Here is a 20,523-nt window from a genome sequence, read left to right on the forward strand (position 1 = left end):
TGATCCCAAGGGGGCGGAGCGGCGGGCGGGGACCCAGGCGGCCCGCCCCAACACATCGTCCCAGAGGTCGCCGCCTCTGCTACCCCTCCCCGTGACCGACGATCAGGCTCCATTTAAGGGCAAAGCCCCCCACCACTGGTGGCTTTTGGGATTCCCCTGGGAGGTTCTCTACAAGAGAGAGGTTGAGGGAGCCCCCTCCACCCTGTGTAGGGTCAGGAATCTTGGCTGCTTTAAGTCAAACAGACTAGAAGTGACTACTGGAGACCCGACTCCAGAGAGGTTCCTGGGGACCCAAGACGCAGCAGGATGTTGGGGTGGGGTGGGGTGGGGTGGGGGGAGCTGCAGCTGGAGATGACTCACCGCCCCCCTACAGGGGCACCCAGACAGCCCTCAGGCCATGAGTCCCGCCGGCCTCTGCTCTGATTCAGCCTTCCCTGTCTGGTGGGTCTCCTGTTTCCCACCCCATCTCCTCAACAGCAAACGAGGGACTCAGGCTCACCCCAGGGGACCCGAGGCACCGCTGTCTGCACGGTGGGCACCACTGGACACGTCACGTCCGCCCCCACTGTGGAGGGGGAGCCAGGAGAGAATCTGGGTCGTGCTCGTGCAGACGTGGCCATCCCGGTGTCCTGCATCCGCATCCCCCGCTATGCCCAGGCAGATGCCATCCAGCTGTGCTGCAGGGAGGGGCTACCACGTGTGGAGGGCGGCCCACCCACAGCGACAGCTCCTCTCTCAGGAATCCATTCCCTCCTGCCTCCACCCCCACTGGTGGGCCTGACCTGCTCCAGCCAGGCCCCCTACCACACATTCTGAGACCCCCGTCCACCCATCGCTTCCGCCAGGCCCAGAGGTCATTTTGGTCCCCCCCTCTCTTTCTTGCTCCACTTGTAGTGTCCACCTTCATAACTACCTTCACCCCGCTCCTCTCCCCTTTACCAGGCTGACTTCCCATCTGTCTCCTGCAGGTTCTGTGATCATGGACAGTCCCCTAACACATCTGCAGGCCAGAGACCCTCTTTGTATATGCATGTGTTCATTATAGGGGGTGTTACCGAGGCAGAGAGTCACTCCCAAAAGCAGGCCCTGTTATTTTTTTTCTGCTACTCCTGAGTAATTCTGGGAAGCCTGGAGACCACTCCTATACTCACCGCTGCCATTGTGCCCCTTCCAACATGCCTGGCCCACCCCGCCAACCTCTCCTAGGGCTCCACGGACTAATGGGGAAGAGATGGGGACGGCACGTCTATTGAACCTGTCTGCTTTGACCTCCTCTAGGGCTTGAGGGTCTCTGGTGTGGCCAGAGCTGGCCGTGGTGAGGCCCATCCGCATTGCTGGTCTTCCTGTTATTCAGCAGGCTACAGGGACAGCCCCAAATTATCATGGGTACAGCACTGTGACCCGTAGGGCGCAGAACCTTTTCCCAAGGTGAAGATCTTCTCAGCCACATCCAAGGATCACCAAGTCCTCCGTCCCATAGGTCCTATAGGTGAGGGCTGCAGAGAACCAGACAGGCTCTCATTACAGAGGCAGCCCCGCCTCAAGACCCTTACCCCTTCTCGCACGGAAGGGTGGCTGTGCAGAGCAGGGCTGGTACACAGTGTAGACACACACACATTTGGGTCTGGCCTTTAGGGGAGATTGGAGGAACAGGTGAACAGGTGTCCATCTTATCAGAACCATGAGTGACCCCCCAAAAGGAAGGGCAGCCTGCTGTGAGGGGGGTCACTCAAAGGCTGGGAGGAGAGGTTGTTGGTGGAAGGTAGGTTGCAGACGCGTGCCTGTCTGGTGCTCCCGGGAAGCTCACGAGCAGGGGTGTGGCCCTCTGAGGCCCCTGGCTCCAGCCTCCTGGCAGGCACACAGCCTAGGGCCCAGCCCCAGAAACCAGCTCCCTCCATCTGGGCAGTGGGGCCCTAGAGGTCTTTTTCTCCCTCCTACACTCCCCTGGACATTTCCTTCTCTACTTCAGTCTCTGCACCGTATGTCTCCATCTGGGGCCTCTTTTGGGGGGTTTCACCCCACACATCCCACTGTCTTAAGACACTTCCAAATTCCTCAGAACGGCAGCCAAAGCTGGGCAGGTCATCTTCCTCCAACCCACCCGTCCTCTGTGGTACCCCAGCCCTGCTGGGGATGCTGTCTAGCCTGTGCCCCCCACAGCCCAGGCCCTTTCTTACTAGAGCTGCCACAGTGCTGGCTCACCGGGACCACACTGAAATGCTCCTGAGTCCCCAGGCTGTCAGCTGAGCAAGTCACTCCTCTTCCCAGTAACCCTCAATACATCTCCCTCAGTACGGCTCCGGAGGAGAGATCAAACTCCCTGGCTAGGTCTGCAAGGCCCACTAGGACCACGTCACCCTAGGGAGCTTGCCTGCTGTGTCCAGCGCACCTGTGGCCTTTGAGGACCAGGCCTGGGCTTAGCAGACAAACCAAGGCCCATCCTCCCGGGGCTCAAACGTGGGACAGCAGGCAGCCATGGCAACACACAGGGTAAGGGAGAGGAAACCGGGGCGGTGGGAGTGAACTGTGGGTGCTCTGGACACTTCTGAATAGCCGCCTTCTCAGCAGACTTCGTCCCAGAACCCTGTCCACCACTGGCAGCACCACCTCCCTCACAGGCAAACTGGCCCACACTTCCATCCACCCCACAGTGGGCTCCCAGGAACCCTGACTGGAAGGGTGGGGGGACAGGAAGAGGGCCTATCTGCCCTCCTGCCTTGGGGACCGGAGCCCAGAGGTGGCAAGGGGACTAGACAGCTGTGAGCTCCAGCAGGTCCTCAGCAGACGGGGAGGGGACTGCCAGGCCAGCAGCTCAGGACTTGCCTGGGACAGAGCTCGTCGAGGGAGGGGGCTCAGGCCCCACTGAGCTCAGGGATATTCTTAGAGCCTGAGTCAGCGGCAAATCGAGGCAAAGGATTCTTGCCTTGCCTGTCCAGGCAGCAGTGAGAAGCCAAATGGGAACACTCTGCCTCGGGCTATCCTCCTCCCAGAATCCAGAGTAAACACACAGAGGCGGCTTCCTCGAGGACATTTCTTGGGCTCTCCTGGTCTGGGGGGGTCCAGGGTCCCCCAGAGGGTGACCCCCAGGACCCACAGCAAGGGGCTTCCCACCTCAATCCCTAGGCTGGGAGCCCTAGCAGGGTAAAGGCTGGGTCTGCAGTTCCCATGGTCCCCCACACCCCTCTCCTAGGACAGGCTGGTGAGGAGCATCCCCCATGTGGCTAACTGCAAACAGCTGGCCTCAGCTCCCCGCAGGCATCAAAGGCTTCCGGCCTCCAGGCTACAGCCCCCCACGCTCGCCCCTGACTAAGGACACATCAGCCTGTGGGAAGGCAGAGCGTCCAGGACACGCAGACCCGAGGGAAGTCCCTGCTCCCCCACCATGGCCCGGGGACTCCACGCCAAGGACGAGAGAGGGACAACGCAGTTCTCGATGCAAGACTTTATTGGTTGGTGAGTCAGCAGCTGCACAGGTCTGAAGGACCGAGGTGGTGTGTTTGTGGGGGGGGAACCTCGAACCCCAGCCCCGCCCTCGCCTGCACAGGCTTCCTGCCTAGAAGCGCAGCCAGAACATGCCACTACGGATCCGGTTATAATCTGGAAGCTGTTCAATGGGGCCTGTGGGGAGAGGGTGGGGCGTCAGGGTGGGGCACCTGTGTGGTACAGGGACACCTGGCCCCGCGCCGCGCCCCATTCAGAGCTGCCCAGAGCAGCACAAGGCAGGCTTTAGTGGAAAGAGGGTAAAGAACATTCCTCCAGGGGGTGCTGAGCCTGCCCCTTCACGCTCTGGCCTCTGGAGCCCCACCCCACATGCGGAGGTGTCCGTTACCTGGCGGGTGTGGGGTATTGATGGAGGCACCTTGGCAGGGAGTCAGGGAGCTGCCAGGACAGGTTTTCTGAGCAAGAACTCCCTGGCAGCCAGGCAGTTGGGCAGAGCCTCTTGGGGGCCCCAACTTGCTGCTCCCAATGAAAGTTGGGGGAAGGGGGAAAGCAGAGGCAGATGGGAGGCCCAGACAGCAGCCTGAGGAGGCGGCCAGAGAGCGGCTACTCACCAAATCCAGCCACTGCCGGGCACTGGTCGTAGAAGTACTTGGAGCAGACCTCACGCACCACCCTGGCGTCCACCTCCTACAGGATGACGCAGAGGGCACAATGAGTGGCAAGGCCCCTGGGGACCAGTCAACAGCATCCAGCGACCAAGACCGCCCCACGCACCGAGGGGCTGACCCCGCACCCGAAAGGGGAACAGCGGCAGGGCTCCCCGGCCACAGGCTTCCACGGGCCCCAGGCACCCCACAGCCACCCACGCCTCTGCCCTGCCCCCCGGTTACACCCTGGGGCGCCCACAGGAGCAGTCTGCCTCAACGCCCCACCCTCTGCAAGTCAGCCAGCTCAAGACTCCCAAAGCCCTCTCCCCCCAGGGCCCTGTTACCGCAATCCGGCTTTCCCACTCGGCCAGGGGGATGCGGCGGCCGTACGTCAGGAGACTGCGTCCGATGTCCTCACACACGGGAGTGGTGCCTACGAGGGGGAGGGAAGCTCACAGGCCCGCACCGAACCTCCAGGGTTCTGTGCTGACTCGGCCTGATCCTAGACCACAATCTTCATCTGTGCAACCTGACCTGTACCCATGGGCTTCTCAGGCCCACCCACAAGGGGTCCCTGAAACCCCAGGCCCCTGGGGAAGGGGCAGTGGTGGGACACGATGTGACCGCCAACGTCATCCTTGCCGGTCTTGGTCAGGAGCACTGGTCGAGCTGGGACTGTCACTGCCCGTACGCACCCCACCCCTCGCCACAGGGCTGCAGGACTCACCATCCAGATGAGACACCAAGGCGTTTCGGAGGAGGTTTTTGCCCCGGAGCACCTCACTCTCTGTGGCACTGGTGCACAGGCGCATCCTAGGGCAGGGGCAGGTGCGCGTCATCCTGAGAGACGCTGCGGTCCCCAAGCCTCCCGCCCGCCGGGGCCAGCAACAGCGGCCGCCACTCACCACTGGCCCTGCAGGACGAACATCATGTCGTCGATGCTCATGTGGTCGCAGACGAAGTGTGCGCCCAGCAGCCCGGTGTCTGCGTAGCAGATGTTGAAGGTCTGGAAACTCTGGCACAGCTTGTTGGTCGCAGCAATGGAAGCCAGTGGGCTGGACAGGTGCTACCAGGGGCCAGGGTGGTCAGCACCTGCCCTCCTCTCTGCCACCTGCCCCCGAACCCCGCAGGATGAGCGCCTGCCGCCCAGCTGCGCCTCTCCCCTGAACTGAGGTCCCCGCCCGCCGCCCAGCTGCGCCTCTCCCCTGAACCGAGGTCCCCGCCTGGCCCACTCACCGCTCCGCCACCGTAGGTGCAGTCGTAGTGGCCAATGATGGCGTTGGCCACCTGGAGGGCCACGTTGTCCGGGTGGGCCCAGCCAGGCCCCTCCACTGCGATGGCCACGTGGGCCAGAGGCAGGCCGTCCTCACGGTGGCAGATCTGAAACGGGACGTGGCAAAGCTGAGGAACAGCCAGACCGCCCTGGCGACAGCAAAGGTGCCAAGTGTGGCTGGGGGCGTGTGCATGCGAGCGTCACCACGTGTGCCTGGGAGGCAGCAGGCGCGGGACCCCGGCCCAACTTCCGAGGCACCTCCGGAGTCGTGAAAGAGCCAGGCCCGCGGGAGTGCCACCCCCACCCACCCCCACCCACCTGACTGCCAGTGAAGCGGCACGGACTGAGGGTAGGCACAGCGTCCTCGTCGTATGTCCCGGAGAGCCCGCTGAAGTGCTTCTGGGCAAGGTCGAGCAGCTGCCGGTGCTCCAGCCCTGCCGAGATGGACAGCGTGCTTATCGGTCAGCCGGGCCTGAGACGCCACACAGAGGCGCAGGACCCCATGTCCTGCCTCGATGGGAGAACCCCCAAGACAGGACATCAGGACCAGGTGAGGGAAGAGGAGCCTCCACAGACTCACTCCAGCTCGGCGGCAGGCAGGGCAGACCCCCAGGGCCCAACAGCTCCCACCACCTCGGCCATGAGGAAGCAGCACACGCCGGGCTGAAGCACGTGACGCACTCTCACCAGCACCACACACAAGACTGGTGCCCTGGGCGTGAGGCCACCCGTCCTGCCTCGCCCCTCCAGCCCTTCCTCAAGCAGATTCTGTAGGGCTGGCAGGTGAGAGGGCACAAAGAAGCGCCACGCGGGGCTGTGACTAGCTCTGGGGCCCCCTGTGCCAGGGACATGGAGCAGCAATGTCACAAACTCACGTCTCATGCCCTTGCTGGACCTCCCCTCCACCAGCGGCTTCCGCTGCCCCAGCCCCTCGACCAGTGGGTGCTGTGGTAGGAAGCAGCGCCCCCAGGTACAGGCCGCCAGGTGCCTCTGCCTTTTATTCTTTCCTTCCTTGACCTCAGATCCTGCAGGTCTGATGTGTCAGGAGCTCAAACTGCTCTTGGTTCACTAGCCCCAAGGTCACCAGCCGAGCTCCTCCTATCAGTCTCTCCCGTCCAGCCAGCTGCCGTAAGTTGGGGCGGCATCCCTGACCCGCTCCTGTCCCCTCCTGGCTAGATGTCTATCAGGCTTCCATCTACAAACCCGTTTCGAGTTCATCCGCTTCTCTTCCTCCTGCCGCCTCCCACCAGGCACCTGCCACAAGCCCTCCCTGCATCCACCTGCTTCCGCTCTGGCCCCGACATGGCAGCAGCTGCTGTTGTTCAGTTGCTAAGTTGTGTCCAACTCTGCGACTCCATGGACTGTAGCCCACCAGGCTTGTGTGTCCATGGGATTTTTTCAGGCACGAATACTGGGGTGGGCTGCATTTCCTTCTCCAGGGGATCTTCTTGACCCAAGGATCAAACCTGCGTCTCCTGCACTGGCAGGTGGATTCATTACAGCGGAGCCACCAGGGAAGCCCACATGGCAGCAGAGCAAGCCTCCAATCACAGAGCCCGTGACACCACTCTGCCCCTCCGTGCAGACCCCCCGCTCCCCATGTAACTAAATCCCACCACTCTTCAGCTCTCTGTTCAAATGACAAGTACTTCAAAAGCACCTCCCTAACCTCTGCTGCTGCTTTCAGTCGTGTCCAACTCTGTGCGACCCCACAGATGGCAGCCCACCGGCTCCCCCGTCCCTGGGATTCTACACGCAAGAACACTGGAGTAGGTGGCCATTTCCTTCTCCAATGCATGGAAGTGAAAAGTGAAAGTGAAGTTGCTCAGTCGTGTCCAACTCTTAGCGACCCCATGGACTGTAGCCTACCAGACTCCTCCATCCATGGGATTTTCCAGGCAAGAGTACTTGAGTAGGGTGCCACTGCCTTCTCCACCCTAACCTCTGAGTCCCCCACAAAAATCACCTGACCACACCGTGCCTTCCTTTCGGGGCACTTTCCATCTACCATTCGACGTCCGGTTTCCCACATAGGCCAAGAGGAACAGGCTGGAGGCCTGAATCTCCCCCAGCCTCAACCTTCGTCTCCAAGGACCAGGTGAGGCTGAGAAAGTCCTGAGGCCTGCAGAGGTCAGCAGGCCAACTGAGGCGTGCATGAAACGCGAGCAGCAGCCCCAGGTGGCCCAGCAGAATCCCACCCCACCTCAGAGAGCACAGGACCGAGGTCACGCCCCTCAAGGACAGGACAGGGAGGGAACAGGGTCCACAGGAATGGAAGATCCCCCACAGTCAGAACCAGGAGACCTGGCCCTGCTAATCAAGGTTGCAGCCCAGCCCAGCCCACCCCCCCATTACCACAGGGCTTCAACCAGCCCACTGCTCACCTCCAGCTGCTGCTAACACCATTCGGGGGGCCTTGTAATGCCGGCTGAGGTACTCGGTCAGGTCTGCCCGCGACAGCTTCCTGCAAGACACACCGCCAAGGGGTCAACACTGCTCCCAGACCGCAGTGATGCGGGTCACACAAAATGGGGCGGAGGAGACAGACAAGGAGACTCAGCTTCACCGGATCCTTGCCCCATCTCTGGCACTTGCCACTCTGGGGCCAAGAGGGCAGCCCTCACTGGGGCCTCTCACGTCCAACTTCAGGATAGGCTTGGAGTCCCCTCCAAGGAGGGTGTGGGCTGACATGGGGGCTTCAGGGGCAGCGGCAGGGCTCCTCCTACCAGAGGACAAGCAGCCACGTGGAGGGACCTCCCCAGAGCACCCGTAAGACACACACATGGAAACAAAGCCCACAATTTGAGTGGGGACCACACAAACATTCAAAGACTCCTGGGGAACATGTGGCAACACAGAAAATGTCTCCAGTTGTGTGAATTAAGAAAATAAACAGCACAGGCACTTGGCCAAGTAAATGCAAACTCCTGCGGCTGTGGCCTGCTCAGGCCCCAATAAGGGGACAACCTGCCCCCTGGACCAGCCAGCTCGCACCTGACATTCTCACTGGGCCCCTCCACGGACTGGGCTAGAGGTGTGCCCTGGAAGGCCGTGGCATGCAGGTAGTTGAAGACCACGTCCCGCATGGATGTGTCATTCTCCTGCAGCTCCTGCAGGATCACGTCCCGCTCCTTCTCAATCTGGGAGTCCTCGAGGCTGCAGTTCTGCACGATGTCGGCCAGGAGCTCTACAGCTGGGTGCAAGGAGGACAGGTGTGGAGACAGTAACAGCATAAACCCCCCAGGCCTGACCCCCTTGGTGTCAAGGCTCTTCTCTAAGGGTCACCCCATTCTTCAGTCAGGCCAGGGGCTCCTGAGCGCCTGTCCTCTGCACCCGGGGAGTCCTACCGCATGCCAGCCCTGCCCTCCAGGCTTACCTTTTGGCAGGTCCTTTGATAACGCCTTAATGTAGTAAGCCGTGTGCTCCCGGGTGCTGTAGGCATTAAGATGGGCCCCCATGCTCTCCACCTCCTTCTCCAAGGCATTGCCAGGCCGATTCTTTGTTCCCTGGAACCAGCCACATGGGAGCCCAAGATCCTGCATCCTCATAGGCTGAAGTCCCAGCAGGACCACTGGTCCACAGGTAGCGCCCTCAGCAAAGACTCTGGGGTGCAGGGCCCAGAGTCTGGGGCCACCAAGTGCTCAGTAGGCCTTAAGCTCCTCAAGGCCACAGCACCGTGGCCCGACAGAATGGAGACATCCAGGGGCCAGGGAAGAAGGGCATGCCCAAAAGTGTTACCAGAAATCCAGCACCCCCACACCAAGAGGGGGGACAGCTCGGGGGAGCGCATGTGACTGCAGAGCGCCCACGGCAGCCTGACCTCACCAGCCCACGCTTACTGACAGCCGTGGTCAGGTGGACTCACACTGTGCTCAGGCGACGCTGCTCCCCACTCTCCCTCACACCATGTATGACTGTGTGTGTGTGCCAGGGGCCTCTGTGGGGCTCAGCCTTCGTCCTGCGTGTGTGTGTGTGAGAACTGCTGTCCAATGACACACACCCACGTGCTGAGACTGACACACACATCTGTGACGCTGGAGCTGGCTAGCTGCCCATTCCTGCTCCACACCCTCACCAACCCTGTATCGTCTCTATTTTTTTCATTCGTTTAGAAACTCATTGTTTACTCCATGCAAACACAGGATGGCTAAGGGGTTGTTCTCATCCTCATGAAAGCTCCTACTCGATTTTACAAGTCAGAGATACACAGCATTTTACAAAAACTAAGTTGCTGGACTTGTTACAATGCATGTGTACATCCGCAATTCTACGTCCGTGCAGACAAACAACACAGGCCTGGCTTCTGGTGAAGAGCAGGGCTCCCATGCTCCTTGGGGTTTTTCTGGCTCTGGGGACCTTGTGCAGGGGTTTACCAGGTAGGCACTCACTCAGGAGAGGCCTGGCCCACGTGGCGTCTCCCAGGAAAGCCAGACAGAGATCGCTTCCCTCTGCCCCCTTGCTAACAGTCCTAAGTGAGGAGGCTAACTTTTCTGACCAGCATACTCAGGAGGGACAGCAGGAAGCCCTCAGTACAGGGGAGATGCAGGACTTTAGGAGCCTCACCTTGAAAGCCAGATGCTCCACAAAGTAGCCAGCCCCGTTGTTCTTCTCACTCTCGTAACGGCTGCCAGCATCAATCCATACCCCCACCTGGACAAGAAATCACCAAAAAAGGTAATAAAGAAACAGACACCAGCCCCCACTCACACCTGACCCTGCAGGATCCAGAACAAGCCCCAGACAGGGGCTCACGGTTCCAGGTGGGGAAGACGTTCTCAGAAGGCCCCGAGGTCGGACGCTCGGGTGCCAGCTGACTGACTAGTCACACTGCATCACCTCTAATCCCTGCTCTGGTTTCTGCTGGTGACGAGACTTCCAGGAAAGCTTCTAACTGCACATTCACCTGTCCCATCACTGCAGAAAATTCTTAAATTCAGTCTCACTTTTCAGTTGATTCTTTGTTTCTTCTCGGCAAACTACTAATCACTTGCAAACAACTTTTTTTCTCCTTCCTAAAAATTACACCCTGTCTTTTTGTCCTGGAGATTGCGTTCTTTCGCCATTAAAGGAGGAGGCTCATTCATACTTAAAAAATCTTTTTAATCAGACCTGGACACCTAACACGGCCAACGCACCTTGGCACCCAATGAGAGATTCTTATAATTGTAATAGCTTCCTTGTGTGCTGTGAAATGCACATCACACTACTCACCCCCATGGTAACACAGATCTAATCTTCTACTATTTGTATCGTAGCTGATTTAAAATGCTCACATCTGCTTTACTAAGAGACGTTCATGTATGTCCTATATACCATAAATTCTTACATGAACATCATCTACTACCCATCTAACACCTTCAACAGATGCATTTTGTAATCCATAGTATTCCTTGACTACAACTGGCAGCATTCTTTCTCTGGCAATTGAGCACAGTGGTGCTCCTTAAGATCAAGGGCATCTTTTGTTTCATTTTTGCTCTCAGTCGCTAAGTCGCATCCGACTCTTTGTGACCCCATGGACTGTAGCCTGCCAGGCTCCTCTGCCATGGGATGTCCCAGGCAAGAATTCCACAGTGTGTTGCCATTTCCTTCTCCAAGGGATCTTCCCGACCCAGGGATCAAACCCATTTCTCTTGTGTCTCCTGTATTAGCAGGTGGGTTCTTTTGCCACTGAGCCACCTGGGAAGCCCTGGGCATCTTAGTGTCCATGAAATACAGCATTCTCGGTCAAGTTTTCTTAACAGGCTGTGTGTCAGCTTATACAGGTGTCATGTAGGAAGAAAGCTACCCATCACTTTTTGCGGTGTTCAGTCACAACTTGCATCACAGGACATTATTCCTGGAAAACTCAAAGAATTTACCAATCAAACCACTTGGAGAGGGGGTGGGGGTGGAATGAGAGAGAGAGAGATCGCCTCTTGAGAATCTTCTCTCCTGTTTACCTAACCAAGATATCTATCTTTGAGCCAATCTTCAGGAAAATTATCCATTTAACTGGAATTTTCACGTGGTTTTCTTTTGCAATACATTTCCAATCTAGCCAAGGGATTACAAGTTTGGGCCATGAGGCTGGCAGTCATCTAAGTCTCTGAATCCCATGGGCTGCTAAAGAAAAAGCTGAAAAGGGGGTTGGCCTCCTGATTGGCAGGCATCACATGCTAAATGAGTGTTGGTTTAGTGAGAACTGCCTCCACGAAGTCAAGGCATGGTTAGAATCGCGACTGGAGTAGGAGGGTCAATCCTCAGGGTGACTGAGGAGAGTCTGACCCAAACCATAGAGCCCAAGGTCACACCCCGACCTGGGAAAGGAGGCCGTGCCCAACATGGAGGCGCCCTCCTGACAGCGGACTCCGCTCACCGTGCAGGTAGGCTGGGAAGACTGCTCCGAGGCCACTCGCAGCCCGTTGTCCAGCTGGCTGACCTGCGTCTCTGGCACGCTCTGGAGAGCCTGGGCGTAGGTGGCGGTGCCCCTCAAGTCAGACGACCTCAGCAGGGCCGGCTGTTGGAAAAAGGCGACCGGGACTGAGGACTAGAGTAGGGGGTCACGCCTCAGCTTGCAGGCCTGCAGTGTGGGATCCCCGTCCCCGTGCTCAGGCGGTCTACGAGACTCCCGTTCGCGCCCTGGGCCGTGACCTTCCCACGGCCCTGACCCCGCGACCTCCCCATTCTCCACGGGCACTAACAGCCCGCTCCCGGTCCGCGTTCCGAAGCCCCGCTTCCCACAGCTCTGCGCTCTCGTTGCCACCTCACCGAGCGGCGGGTGCGTAGCAGCACTCGCGTCCCGGCGCCAGCTGCCCGGCAAACAGCGGAAGCCGCCATCTTCTAAGCTCCAGTGGACGCTGGGCCGCGCCACGCATGCGTAGAGGCGCGAGGCGCAGGCGCAGTACTGGGGTCTTGGCGCTCGGCCGCCCCCTGGCGGAGGAGACCGGAAAAATTCACTTACTCCCTGAAGGTCGCTGCTTCTTGTCTTCGCGTCCCTGGGTACCAGCGCGCATCAATGCCCCTGGCTAGTCATCGTCCTGCTCAGATCTGTTCTGCATCCAGTTCATCTTTCCCCTTCACTCGTGGGAGAGTGCCCGACGTTTCTCACGAACCGTGGGCGCCTCGACTGCACTGAGTGCTTGGAGTGGGCGAGCGGGCCGGAAGCGCAAGCACAGCATGTTTGCGAACCGCAGATCAGATCAGATCAGTCGCTTAGTCGTGTCCGACTCTTTGCGACCCCATGAACCGCAGCACGCCAGGCCTCCCTGTCCATCACCAACTCCCGAAGTTCACTCAGACTCATGTCCATCGAGTCAGTGATGCCATCCAGCCATCTCATCCTCTGTCATCCCCTTCTCCTCCTGCCCCCAATCCCTCCCAGCATCAGAGTCTTTTCCAATGAGTCAACTGTTCGCATGAGGTGGCCAAAGTACTGGAGTTTCAGCTTTAGCATCATTCCTTCCAAAGAAATCCCAGGGCTGATCTCCTTCAGAATGGACTGGTTGGATCTCCTTGCAGTCCAAGGGACTCTCAAGAGTCTTCTCCAACACCACAGTTCAAAAGCATCAATTCTTTGGCGCTCAGCCTTCTTCACAGTCCAACTCTCTCATCCATATATGACCACAGGAAAAACCATAGCCTTGACTAGACGAACCTTTGTTGGCAAAGTAATGTCTCTGCTTTTGAATATGCTATCTAGGTTGGTCATAACTTTCCTTCCAAGAGTAAGCGTCTTTTAATTTCATGGCTGCAGTCACCATCTGTAGTGATTTTGGAGCCCAGAAAAATAAAGTCTGACACTGTTTCCACTGTTTCCCCGTCTATTTCCCATGAAGTGATGGGACCGGATGCCATGATCTTCATTTTCTCAATGTTGCGCTTTAAGCCAACTTGTTCACTCTCCACTTTCACTTTCATCAAGAGGCTTTTGAGTTCCTCTTCACTTTCTGCCATAAGGGTGGTGTCATCTGCATATCTGAGGTTATTGATATTTCTCCCGGCAATCTTGATTCCAGCTTGTGTTTCTTCCAGCCCAGCGTTTCTCATGATGTACTCTGCATATAAGTTAAATAAACAGGGTGACAATATACAGCCTTGCCGTACTCCTTTTCCTATTTGGAACCAGTCTGTTCCATGTCCAGTTCTAGCTGTTGCTTCCTGACCTGCATACAAATTTCTCAAGAGGCAGGTCAGGTGGTCTGGTATTCCCATCTCTTGAAGAATTTTCCACAGTTTATTGTGATCCACACAGTCAAAGGCTTTGGCACAGTCAATAAAGCAGAAATAGATGTTTTTCTGGAACTCTCTTGCTTTTTCCATGATCCAGCCGATGTTGGCAATTTGATCTCTGGTTCCTCTGCCTTTTCTAAAACCAGCTTGAACATCAGGAAGTTCATGGTTCACGTATTGCTGAAGCCTGGCTTGGAGAATTTTGAGCATTACTTTACTAGCGTGTGAGATGAGTGCAATTGTGCGGTAGTTTGAGCATTCTTTGGCATTGCCTTTCTTTGGGATTGGAATGAAAACTGACCTTTTCCAGTCTTGTGGCCACTGCTGAGTTTTCCAAATTTGCTGGCATATTGAGTGCAGCACTTTCACAGCATCATCCTTCAGGATTTGAAATAGCTCAACTGGAATTCTATCACCCCCAGGGCTAAAGTACCAGGCTGGAACCTAGGACGGCTGGGCGGCTGTTGAAAAGTCACGGTCTTCTTTTTAAAGGAACGGAGTAAATTCAGATGGTTAACATGGAAAGAATTTAGCAATGTGTTGCTAAGAAAAAAGGAACAATTTTAGAGACTAATTTGTGGAAAAGATTCCTTGTTTGGAAAACAAAACACACATCAAGAGGACTTGCATAGGCAACAGAGAATTCCTAGGAACTCACTGTAAAGTCTCAGTCAGATGACTTACAGAAAATAAATTCAGGGGAAGGGGAAAGAGGCTACCATTTTCACACTTCTGTTTTATTTTAATACATGATTTTAAATTTTTAGGGAATTCTCTGGCAGTCCAGTGGCTAGGACTCGGTGCTTTCACTGCAGTGGCTGGGATTCAATCCCTGGTTGGGTAACTAAGATCCTACAAGCCACTGTGCATGGCCAGAAATTTAAAAAAAAAAAAAGTAAAATAAAACTTTTATTAAAAGTATTTGTTGCTTTTGAAATAATGGCATATTTCTGAACTGAACTTCCTTTTACAGATATATGAGATTTTTTGTGACCTTTCAAAATATCGCTCAATGAAAATAGAACTTTCTTTTATGAAAATGAAACAGAAGGGGCTTCCCTGGTGGCTCACTGGTAAAGAATCCACCTGCCAGTCCAGAAGACACCGGTTTGAAACCTCATCTGGGAAGATCCCACATGCCAAAGAGCAATTAAGCCCATCTCTTGAGAGTCCCTTGGACTGCAAGGAGATCCAACCAGTCTATTCTAAAGGAGATCAGCCCTGGGATTTCTTTGGAAGGAATGATGCTAAAGCTGAAATTCCAGCACTTTGGCCACCTCATGCAAAGAGTTGACTCATTGGAAAAGACTCTGATGATGGGAGGGATTGGGGGCAGGAGGAAGAGGGGACGACAGAGGATGAGATGGCTGGATGGCATCACTGACTCGATGGATGTGAGTTTGAGTGAACTCTGGGAGATGGTGATGGACAGGGAGGCCTGGCGTGCTGTGATTCATGGGGTTGCAAAGAGTCGGACACACCTGAGAGACTGAACTGAACTGAACTGAACCACAACTATTGAGCCTCTGCTCTAGAGCCCTTGTGCCACAACTATTGAAGCCCCCACACCCTAGAGCCCCTGCTCTGCAACAAGAGAGCATCACCACAACGAGAGGCCCGAGCACCTCGAGGAGGAGCAGCCTGGCTCACTGCAGCTAGAGAAAATCCATACAGCAACGAAGACACAACACAGCCAAAAATAAACAAAATTATGTTAAACATCAAAGAGATGATGCTTAAGTGTGCATTGATTAATATCTTGTGAACTAAAATGACGTTATCATCTAGACATGAAAAATAAAGTGAAATAGAATCTCCTAGTTTTTTAGTACAGTTTTTTTAATTACTGGTGTTTAGAACCATTTTATATTTACAGAAAATCTGAGCAGAAAGTACAGAATTTCCCATATATACCTGCCCACATACAGCCATGCACAATTTGCCTTATTAATATCTTACCTTATTCTGATAACTTTGTTACAATTAATGAATCAGTATTGACACATTTATTATTTCTAAAGTGCAAAATTCTTGGACTTCCCTTGGGGCTCAGCTGGTAAAGAATCTGCCTGCGGGAGACCTGGGATCCATCCCTGGGTTGGGAAGATACCCTGGAGAAAGGAAAGGCTACCCACTCCAGTATTCTGGCCTGGAGAATTCCATGGACTGTATAGTCCGTGGGGTCACAAAGAGTCGGACATGACAGAGCGACTTTGACTTCATAGTTTATTCAGATTCCCTTAGTTGGTTTTCATCTAATGGCCTTTTTTGTTCTAGGATCCTGTCCAGGACACCACATTACGTTTCACTGTCGTGTTTTCTTAGGCTCCTCTTGCTGTGACACAATTCCTTCCGGTGTACCTTCCTTCCAGCAGTGTGCGTGCGTGCGTGCGCAGTCATTTCAGTCGTGTCCGACTCTTTGCAACCACATGGACTGGAGCCCACCAGGCTCTTCTGTTACTGGGATTTTCCAGGCAAGAATACTGGACTGGTTGCCATTTCCTCCTCCAGGGGATCTTCCTGACCCAGGGATTGAACCCATATCTCCTGCATTGTAGGTGGATTCTTTACCCACTGAGCCACTTGGGAATCCCTCCAAAGAGCTCACTGCCTCCAATTCCTCTCCTCCCACTGGCTCCCAAAGCCACTCCAAGTCCACCCCCTATTCATTCTTCCAAAACCACCCCCTACTTATTCCTCCAAAACCACAGCTGTAAAGGTCATCCATGAACTCCAGGTTGCTAAATCCCATGGCCAGTTCTCAGTCTTGTTTAACCTGATTGGACACATTTTCCTCCTTAGAGCCTCATCTCTTCTCCACATTTATTTCCCATTCTTTCCTATTGTCCTACCTCCCTGGACACTCCTCCTTAGCTCCTCTTCTAATTCTGCTTCACCTCCCGACTCATATACAATGAGTGCCCAGGGCTCAATCCTGGCACCTTTTCCCTTCCTGACCAAAACCTGCTCTCTGGTCATCTCATCCAGTCTCATGGCTTCTGTGCTGTCTATACCGACAGAGGCTCCTGTATTCCCATCATCTACTCACCATCTCCCCCGGAGAGCTGACAGCCATTTTTATTTAACGTGCTAAAGCTGAACTCTTTACTTTCCCTCCCATACTTGTTCCGTCCATAACTGTCTTCATCTCAGTCAATGACACTTCCATTAGCCAAGTTGCTCAGGCTAAAAATCTAGGACTCGTCCTTGACTCCTCTCTCTCAAAATCCACACCCAGTACCTGCTTCCTCACCCCCACTGATACCCTGGGGTGAGAAGGGAAGGACAAAGACAACCAGGAAGTGTGATGTGGTAGATGTTGTTTCAAGAGATTGGTCAAAAAGGAAATGCTACTGAAAGGTCAAGTACAAGTAATGGTCATTGCAATGATTTGGCAAGAGTCTTGGATGAGTCACTGATTTTCTGAAATTTACTTGGCATATGGGGGGAGGTGAGATCAAAATAGCTTTTCCCCCCTAAATTGCAAGCAGATTTTTGTAACAGCAATTTTGTTTTGTTTTGTTGTCCATGCCGTGCTGTACACAGTAGCTTATTTCCCCAACCAGGGATCGAATCCACACCCCTGGCAGTGGCAATGTGGAGTCCTAGTCACTGGGCCACCAGGGAGGTGCTGAAAGAGCAATTCCTGAGTAGGCCGCCTTTCTCTATCCATCTCTGAGACTCCTTTTATTTCCCCCAGAAAGTCTCAAAACTAGAAAGCAGGTCCATGTAGGCTGTCTGAGAGGGCTCTAACACTCACCTTATTCTTCTCACTCAATATTTGTTTGATATACACTTAAGCTTATTGGTCTTGATTTTTTCTTTTTATGTTTTTATTTTAGTGTTTAAATCATGCTATAACATTTAGCATCTTTATTATTACATCTTAATTATTACAGTTAAGTGTGTATTAATTACAGTGGTATTAATTACATTCAAAATGCTCTGCAGGGAATTCCCTGGCAGTTCAGTGGTTATAACTTGGTGTTTTCACTGCTGAAGCCTAGGTTCGATCCCTGATCTGGGAAGTAAGATCCTGCAAGCTGCATTATGTGGCAAAAAAATATACATATATATTGTGCAACCATTACCACTATCTACTTTCAAAACTTTTCTTCATACCAAACAGAAACTCTATTTCCATTAAGCAATAACTCACAATGTCCACTTTCCTTGAATCTCTAACAACCTCTATTCTACTTTCTGTCTCAATGAACTTGTCTAGTCTAGGTACCTCATATAACTGGGATCATACAGTATTTGTTGTTTAAAAGATAACAGGCCCCAAATAGAGTCGTTTATGCTAAGCAGCATGCCACCAAACCAAGTCTTAATTTTAGCTTGGGCTCTCCTAGAAATTAACTCTTAAAGCAGTTGAGTAGGAATCACCTGATCAATACTACTTCATCTGCCTGATAAACCATGCTGTTCCCTAAAGGACAAGAAATTTGCAGTAACCAACTGCTTTTTTTTTTTCCAACTATAGTATCTTTGTTCATACTCCCTTTTACCTATAAAAGTCTTCCACTCTTGTTCAGTTCCTGGGAGCTCTTTTCTTTTCTAACATTTATCTATTTACTTACTTAGGTGGTGTGCCAGGCCTTTGTTGCTGTACACCCGCAGAATCCTTAGCTGTGGCCCAGGGATCGAACCCAGGGCCCCTGCATTGGGAGTCTGGGTCTTAACCCCTGAGCCACCAAGGAATGGTCGAACTCTTTCCTATCTGCCAGATTGGATGTGCCTGATTTGAATCAAATTTTGTTCAAATAAACTCTTAAAAATTTCAGCATGCCTCTGTTTATCTTTCAACATTGTCCTTTTATGCTTGGCTTATTCCACTTAGCATGATGTTTATCTGTTCATCTGCAGGTGCACATGGGCTCTTTCCACCTTTTGGCTATTGTGAATAACGCTACACTGAACGCCCACTGACATACAAGCATCTGTGTGAGACCCTGCTTCCAATTATTTTGGTATTTACAGAGGAGTGGAATTGCTGGGTCATATGGTAATTCTAGTCGTCGTTTTTTGAGGAATCACCAAATTTTTCTAATAGTGGTTGTGCCATTTTACATCCCTGCCAGCGATGCAAGAGTGTTCTAATTTCTCATATTTTCACCAATATTTGTAATTTTCCATTTTTTCCCTCATAATAGCCATCCTAATGGGGGTGACATCATATCTCACTGTGGTTTTGATTTGTATTTTCATAATGACTAGTGATGTTGACCATCTTTTCAGGTGGTTATTGACTACTTGCATATCATCTTTAGATAACATCTATTCAAGTCCTTTGCCCATTCTTGAATTTGGTTGGTTGGTGTCATTGAATTGTAGGAATTCTTCGGGTCTCCTGGATATTAGTCCCTCATTAGATATACAATTTGCAAATATTTTCTCCCATTTTGTGAGCTCCCTTTTGACTTCCTTGATAGTGTTCTTTGATGCACAGATTTTTTATTCTGATGAAATCCAATTTATCTATTTTTTTCATTACCTGTTCTTTTAATGTCAAACTTAACAAATCATTGCTTTTCTCTAAGAGTATGAAAATTGCATCGATGATTTCTTCTAAGAGTTTTATAGTTTTAACTTTTGAATTTAAATCTTTGATCCTTTTATTTGTATATGATGTCAGGTAAGGCTCTAACTTCATTCTTTTGTATCTGGATATTGAGTTTTCTCAGCACCATTTTTTGAAAAGATTCTCTTTTCCCCATTAAATGGCCTTGGCACTCTTGAAAATCAACCGAGCATGCATGTGGAGATTTACTTCTGGGCTCTCTATTTCATTGGTCTGTCTTACTCGTACGCCAATACCACACTGTTCTCATTCCAGTACTTTTATAGTACATCTTGCAAATCAGAAGGTGAGTCCCCCCAGCTTTCTTCTTCTTTTCCAAAATTGTTCTGGCTATTTAGAGTCCCTTGAGATTCCATATAAACTTTAGGATGGGCTATTCTATTTCTCTAACAAAACACTATTGGGATTTTCATAGGGATTACCTTGAATCTGTAGACCACTCTGGGTAGTATTGCCATTTTAACAATACGAAGTCCTACAATCAAAAACATGGAATGTCTATTTATTTAGATTTTCTTTAATTTCTTTCAGCAGCATTTTGAAGCAAGAAGCAATCAGGCAGCACCTTCAGCACTTCCCTTGGAAGTTTCATCTGCTAAATATTCAAGTTCATCATTTCCAAGTTCTGCTTTCCATTAAAAATGGGTTATGATCCCACTAAGCTTCCCATGACTATTTAACAAAGATTCCTCTTACTCCTCGTTTCCAGTAACACGTTCCTATCTTTCTTCTGAGCCCTCTCTGGCAACATTCTTAATGTCCATATTTCTGCTAACAGCTGGTTGAAGACACTTTTGGCTTTTTCTGTTATGCTCGCCGACTCAGTGGACATGAATTTAGGCAAACTCCAGGAGATAGTGAAGGACAGGGAAGATTAGCGTGCTGCAGTCCATGGGGTTGCAAAGAGGTGGACACAACTTAGCAACTGAACAACTGTGCTCTCTGACATCCTTTCAGTCTTTGCTCACTGCTCAATTCCACAGCCACTTCCACATTTTTAGGATTTGTTACAGCACTGTCTCTCACTCTTGATACCAACATCCATAGTAGTTTTCTACTGCTGCTACAACAAATCACCACAGACTTAATTGCTTAGAAGAAATCAAATTTATTATCTCACAGTTCTGTAGGCCCCAGATCCAATATGGATGTCATCGGGCTAAAATCAAGGCATGAGCAGGGCTGTTGTTTCTTTCTGGAGGCTCAAGCAGAGTCTGTGCCCTGGGTCATTCAGGTTGTTGGCAGAACTAAGATCCTGGTGGTTGAAGGACTGAGGTTTCTGTTTTCCTGCTGGCAGTTACCCAAGGGTCATTCCCAGCTTCTAGAGGCCATCTAGATTCCTTGGATCTTTGGGTGGTGGAAGATCT

The 20,523-nt window shown here is 52.7% G+C and overlaps 1 protein-coding gene across 1 annotated transcript; it reads right to left on the bottom strand.

Moving 5' to 3' along the window:
- Positions 1-3,427: 3,427 nt before the first annotated feature.
- Positions 3,428-12,224, bottom strand: LOC113880578 (cytochrome b-c1 complex subunit 1, mitochondrial). Its single transcript, XM_027522899.1, has 13 exons — positions 12,112-12,224; positions 11,720-11,860; positions 9,925-10,011; positions 8,738-8,867; positions 8,356-8,554; positions 7,746-7,825; positions 5,680-5,795; positions 5,325-5,468; positions 4,994-5,154; positions 4,816-4,901; positions 4,433-4,521; positions 4,053-4,128; positions 3,428-3,618 (listed from the first exon to the last, which is right to left on the bottom strand). The coding sequence occupies exons 1-13, from the start codon at positions 12,178-12,180 to the stop codon at positions 3,554-3,556; spliced, it is 1,443 nt and encodes a 480-aa protein (XP_027378700.1). The 5' UTR covers positions 12,181-12,224; the 3' UTR covers positions 3,428-3,553.
- Between the last annotated feature and the right edge of the window lie 8,299 nt (positions 12,225-20,523).

This window comes from Bos indicus x Bos taurus, chromosome 22 (assembly GCF_003369695.1).
Source record: "Bos indicus x Bos taurus breed Angus x Brahman F1 hybrid chromosome 22, Bos_hybrid_MaternalHap_v2.0, whole genome shotgun sequence".
NCBI lineage: Eukaryota > Metazoa > Chordata > Mammalia > Artiodactyla > Bovidae > Bos > Bos indicus x Bos taurus.

Excerpts from the sequence above, each read along its gene's own strand:
- LOC113880578 (XM_027522899.1), bottom strand. The coding sequence starts at position 12,180 with ATGGCGGCTTCCGCTGTTTGCCGGGCAGCTGGCGCCGGGACGCGAGTG. Across the intron at positions 8,555-8,737 it reads ATCAAAGGACCTGCCAAAAG|CTGTAGAGCTCCTGGCCGAC; the intron begins GTAAGCCTGGAG and ends CCTTGCACCCAG. Across the intron at positions 5,796-7,745 it reads GGTGTTAGCAGCAGCTGGAG|GGCTGGAGCACCGGCAGCTG; the intron begins GTGAGCAGTGGG and ends CCATCTCGGCAG.